Source organism: Callorhinus ursinus, unplaced genomic scaffold (assembly GCF_003265705.2).
Source record: "Callorhinus ursinus isolate GAN/ISIS: 27379988/994484 unplaced genomic scaffold, GSC_fseal_2.0 scaffold12, whole genome shotgun sequence".
In the NCBI taxonomy this organism is placed as follows: Eukaryota; Metazoa; Chordata; class Mammalia; order Carnivora; family Otariidae; genus Callorhinus; species Callorhinus ursinus.
This window is the reverse complement of record NW_027397074.1, coordinates 29,512,976-29,518,975: the sequence shown is the minus strand read 5'-3', so window position 1 is coordinate 29,518,975 and position 6,000 is coordinate 29,512,976. Positions and strand designations below refer to the sequence as shown.

General features: G+C 40.6%; 1 protein-coding gene across 1 annotated transcript in view; it reads left to right on the top strand.

Annotated features, from left to right (window-relative positions):
• The first annotated feature begins 3,553 nt into the window (after positions 1-3,553).
• Positions 3,554-6,000, top strand: part of VWDE (von Willebrand factor D and EGF domains) — a 65,373-nt gene continuing 62,926 nt past the window's right edge. Inside the window, exons 1-2 of the mRNA XM_073899398.1 lie at positions 3,554-3,662; positions 3,770-3,886. Of these exons, the coding sequence (XP_073755499.1) occupies positions 3,554-3,662; positions 3,770-3,886 (226 nt within the window). The remainder of the gene's footprint in view (positions 3,663-3,769; positions 3,887-6,000) is intronic.

Below are 6,000 nucleotides of genomic sequence, written 5' to 3'. Positions count from 1 at the left end.
AGTGCTCTTTCTTCAGACTCCTCCTCAGCACCCATCCCCACCCATATATACACTTTTGTTTCTTAAACTCTGTGCAGTAGGTATTACTATCATCATTCCCATTGTGCAGAAAAATGAGGTTAAGAGAGGTTAAGTGTGCTGAGCTGTCCAAGGTGACACAGCCAGTAAATAGGTAGCAGATCTAGGATTAGAGCCCAGAGGTCCTGACTCCAAGGTTTGTGCACTTAATTTGCTGTGTCTTCCTGCCCCCCTGAATTTGGGGGGTTTTACCCAGACAAGTTCATCATCATTTTGCAAATGAACCTGACAAGTGCTGAGTTATTCCCCGCCCCCCCAAAAAATCATCATTTGAAAGTTTCTGCTGATAGGCTTTTCTCTTTATTCAAGTTACATTGTGCTTACTAACTCTTGGCGTCATTTCATCTTCCCTCAGACATTCTATACTATTTCTCTCTCGGTGATACCTACTGCATTTTCCCAGTGCCATCGATATTTACACTAAGGGTACCATGCATCCACTGTTTTTTCTTTCTTCTTTTCAAAAATAAAGAAAAAGTGAAAAATGTTTGAATCTTATAACAATTTTTGATGAACTTCACTAGATATATGTTAAAACATCATTTTTATTACTTTGTTTTTCCTCATAATCCTGTAACTAATTTTTATTTGGTGTATTCATGCAGACCCACACCAGTTTAGATAACTTTTCCATTGAGATTTGAAAAACAATTTAAGTTCAGTTTTTTTTCTATCTTAACTTACTATATCAAGGAAAATTGGTTGTTACAAGTCTATTGTAAACTCATAAAATGGTATTCATCGGTCAAAAACTGAAGGGAAAAATGGGACCCAATATATTTTAAATCGTATAATCAGGGTTTATTGAAAATTAGGTAAGTAATGTTGTCCTCCAAGAAAGTATGAAAGTTGATTGCATTTCTACAGATATTATTGGACAAAGAAATTTACAAAAAGCCTGTTACAACTTAATCTTGTTTATAACTGTTACTTTATTCCTTGTGATTTCACATATTGAGACACCTGATGTTTATTTTTCTGCCCCACTTTTTTCTTAAAGATTTATTTATTTATTTGAGAGAGAGAGAGAGAGCTAGCGGGAGAGTGGGGGGAGAGGGTGGGGAGGGGCACAGGAAGAGGGAGAGGGAGAGAGAGAATCTGAGCTTGGAGCCTCCGAAGGGCTGGATCCCAGAACCCTGAGATACTGACCTGAGCCAAAATCAAGAGTCGGCCCCCTAACTGACTGAGCCACCCAGGTGCCCCTCTGTCCATTTTATTAGGACTTTATAAGCTGAAACAAAAGATGTACACTAAAAAAATCTCTGGGTTTTCATCCTGCTCACCTTAAATTGTTCTTCCATAAGTAGGCCTGAAGATGAAAATCATCTGTCCAACCCCACCAAAAAGTTATTTTTCACTTTTGTTCTATATATAATTAGGTGCCTTCTTTGTATGTAAGTGGGGGATACACACAAGTTTTGTTCACCGCAAAGACTTTTTTCCCAAAATGGGTTAATACTTATACTTCTGAAAACAGTTTTAAAATTGTTAATTCTAATTTCTCTCTCTCTCTTTCTCTTTTTTTAAAGATTTTATTTATTTGACAGACAGAGACAGCGAGAGAGGGAACACAAGCAGGGGGAGCGGGAGTGGAAGAAGCAGGCTTCTCGCTGAGTAGGGAGCCTGTCGCATGGCTCGATCCCAGGAATCTGGGATCATGACCCGAGCCCAAGGCAGGTGCTCAATGACTGAACCACCCAGGCACTCCCCAATTTCTCTTTCAAATAAAAAAATTATAAACTATTTCTTTAAAGATTTTATTTGAGAGAGAGTGAGTGAGTGAGAGAGCACAAGTGGGTGGGTAGGGCAGAGGGAGAGGGAGAAGCAGACTCCCCGCTGAGCAGGGAGTCCGATGCAGGACTGGATCATGACCTGAGCCAAAGGCAGACACTTAAGAACTGAGCCACCCAGGCGTCCAATTATAAACTATTTTTAGAAAAACTTCCTTATGCATTTGGGCATCTCCCATGTTTATCACCATGCCTCATCCATGCCTCAGTCCTCTAAATCTATAGGTGGAACTGTGGCCTGAATCCTGGAACCCACCAGGACCTTGGGGCTGCCTTCTTCACTAGAAGACTAGTGTCTTCTTTCCCCTCGCGTACCAGCTGAGGGCAAAGTTCCAGGTGATGAATAAGGGGACTCAAGAACTGAGACTGCCAAAGAAAAACTAGGAAATTGAGGTTCCATTTAATGACATAGAATGATGTAGAAACAATTGTGGGTTTTTTTGTTTTTTGTGTTTTTTTTTGGTTTTGTTTGTTTTCTTTTTTTAAGGTGGGCCTCTGCTTCCTCTGCAGAGGCAACCACACATATGAAGATAACATCAGAATGAAGACCATCCCCCGCGGCAAACTTGGGAGTTGTGTGACCATGTGCGGAAGGATCCTGAATTACAGGGTCACCATTGGACAACTGAAAGAACACTGGGATCACCAGCAAATACAAGATGGCTAACCCCGCGTGTTTGGAAGTCTCAATGGCTTCCCTTCCTCTTCTCAAAACTGTCATAGAGGCAGAGGAAAAGAGCTACCAGTGTTGCAACATTAATCTCCACTCCCCCTCCCTTCATCACCGAGGCCTAAGGTGACAGGGGCAACTTCTGAGAAGCATGTGTGCCTTTGGAGGCAAACCAGCACCCCCAATTATCAGGTTAAGAATCCGTCTACAGGGGTGCCTGGGTGGCTCAGTTCATCGGGCTCCTTGCTCAGCAGGGAGTCTGCTTCTCCCTCTGACCCTCTTCCCTCTTGTGCTCTCTATCTCTCATTCTCTCTCTCTCAAATAAATAAAATCTTAAAAAAAAAAGAAACCTTTAAAAAAAAAGAATCCGTCTACAGGTGTAATCAAGGGTTCCAACAGAACCTCGCAAGGCTGCTTTTATTGGAGGTCCATCTGAACAATTTCTAGGATTATCAAATTTTCTTAAAGCATTTGTTAAGACAGTGAGACGCGAGGTGCCACGCTATATACCCCGTGAGCTTGCCCCCTGGATGTGCGACTGCTGTTGCGATCCAAGGTGGTGGAGCGACAGCCGCGAGGCGCGGGTCTTGGTCTCCCGGGAGGGAAGCGGGCGTGGCCTCCCGTCGGGTGGGCGTGGCTTCGGAGAGAGACGTCGCCGCTTAGCGGCGGCGCGAAAGCTATTCCTGGGAAGCACTGCTGCGTCCCAGGGCGAGAACACGCAGCGACCCTGAAGACTTAGCAGGAACCGACTGGAAGAGGCCTGTGATAGGAGAGCTGAGGTGTCCCCATCCTGCCTGCACCCACAGCCCAGGCTCTGCGACACCTTGGACCCCACGCGCGGCAGCAGCGATGCTCGGCCGGCTCTGGGCGCTGGCGCTGCTGCTGCTGCTCCTGGCCCCAGGGCAAGGTCGGCAAGGTAGGGCGCAGGCGGAGGGGAGCGCTGGGACGACACTCCGGCCTTTGGGCGAAGGGGGCTGACTTCTGGATGACACGTGGAGCGTTCTTGCGCATCATTATGGAGGCATCTGATTTTTGTCCCTCACCGCCCTCCGCCCTCCCCTACCGCAGTCCGAATGGTCAATTTGCACCCTTTCAGCTCTCCATGTTTTCTTTGCGCTCAGGAGGTTGTCGCCTCCTCTTCTCCCGCTCTAAGACCCTCAGCACTGTTACTGTTCCCTTTTCTGTTTCCTCCTGATATCCCGGTCTTAAGGTCCCTTTAATTTACTGTAAGAAACTTGTACTGGATCTGCCAGGCATCCTAGCGGAAAGTGGATCCGAATTATCCGAAGAGAGTTCAGTTCCAAACTGCGCAATTTCTACCCCACTTCCACCCCACCGCTGGAAATAAGTAATTGAACATAGTGGCTGTGCTGTTCTGTCGTACCACAGAAGTGTATTAAAGTTCTAATTCATCCACATTCTTGTCAACATTGAGATTTTGATTTTAGCCATCCTGTTATTTATGAAGTGACATTTCTTTGTGGTTTGATTTGCACTTCCCTGATGGCTAATGATGACAATCTTTTTTCATGTGTTTATTGGATATTAGTATACTTCTTTGAAGAAATACTACTCAGATATTTTCACAGTTTTTTTAATTGGGTTGAGTTATAGGAATTATTTTTGTTGTTGAGTTGTAAGAGTTATATATGTATTATAGATAGAATTCTCTTACCAGATATGTGATTTGCAATTTTTTTCCCATTCTGTGAGTTGTCTTTTCACTTTCTTGATGTCTTTTGAAGCATGGAAGTTTTAATTTTAATGAAATCCAATTTATCTATCTTTTCTTGCTTTCTTGCTTGCGCTTTGTTGTCATATCTTGGAATTTGTTGCCAAATCTAAAGTCATGAAGATTTACCCCAATTTTTTTTAAGAATTTTATAGTTTTTGCTCTTTTATTTTGGTCTTTGGTACATTTTGAATTAATTTTTATATATGGTACAGCATAAGGCTCCAAGTTATTCTCTTGCATATGACTATCCTATTTTCCCAGAACCATCTGTTGAAGACTGTCCTTTCCCCATTAAATGACCTTGGCACCCATGCCGAAAATTAGTTGAAAACCATAGATAGAAACATGGGTTTATTTGTGGACTCTCAATTTTATTCATTAATCTATGTTTATCCTTAAATCAGCATTATGCTGTTTTTGATTGCTGGTGCTTTGTAGTAAATTATGAAATGGGAAAATATGATTTCTCCTGTTTTTTTTTTCAAGATTGGTTTAGCTATCCTGTGTCCCTTGAAATTCCATATGAATTTTGTATTAGTTTGCCTATTTGTACAAAGGAGTCACTTGGTATTCTGATAGGGATTTGATGAATCATCATGTTAATTTGGGGAGAATTGCCATCTGAACAACATTAAATCTTCTGATCCATGAACATGATGTATTTCCATTTACATAGATCTCCAGTTTCTTTCAACAATGTTGTGTGATGTTTAGAGTATAAGTTTGGGCTTCTTTTGTTAAATTTATCCCTAAGTATTTTGTGTTTTTGAAGCTATCTAAGTGGAATCGATTTTTAAAATTTCATTTTCAGTCTATTCATTGCACATGTATAAGAGTATAATTAAATTTTGTATCTTGATTTTGTATCCTGAAACCTTGTTAAACTTGTTCATTGTAACTTTTGTGTGTGTGTGGATTTCTTAGGAGTTTTTACATTAAGCTCATGTCATCTGTGACTAGAGAAAGTTTTACTTCTTTTCCAATCTGGATACCTTTTATTTATTTATCTTGCCTAGTTGTCATAGTTAGAACCTGACATACCATGTTGAATAGAAGCTGGGAGAGTGGGCATTCCTAATCTTAGGAGAAAGCACCCAGTCTTTCTTCATCATGTATGATGTAAACTGGAAGATTTTTTTTGTTTGTTAGTTTTGTGGGGTTTTTTGTTTTGTTTTTTGGGGCTTTTGGGGGTTTTTTGTAGATTCTCTTTATCAGGTTGAGTAAGTTCCATTCTATTCCTAGTTTGTTTGGTATATATATCAAAAAATGGTGTTAGATTTTTTTCAAATTATTTTTCTGGATCTATTGAAAAGCACTTGTGAATTTTTATTTTTTTATTTTATCAATATGGTATATTATGTCGATTCACTTTTGGAAGTTAAATCAACCTTACACACCTGGTTTAAATTCCACTTGGTCATGGTTTATAATTCTTTGTCTAATTTCTGGATTCACGTTGCTAGTATTTTGCTGAGGATGTTTGCATCCATATTCAAAAGATGTATTGGTCTGCAGTCTTCTTGTGATATCTTTTTTCTGGTTATGGTATCAGAGTAATACTGGCTTCATAGAATGAGTCTGGAAGTATTCCATCCTTTTATATTATTTGTAAGTGTTTGTGAAGAATTGGTATTATTGTTTAAGTGGTTGGTAGAATGCAGCATTGATGCCATCTGAATCTGGCCTTTTTCTTTATGGGTGTGTGTTTTTTTTTTAAACTCAGTATT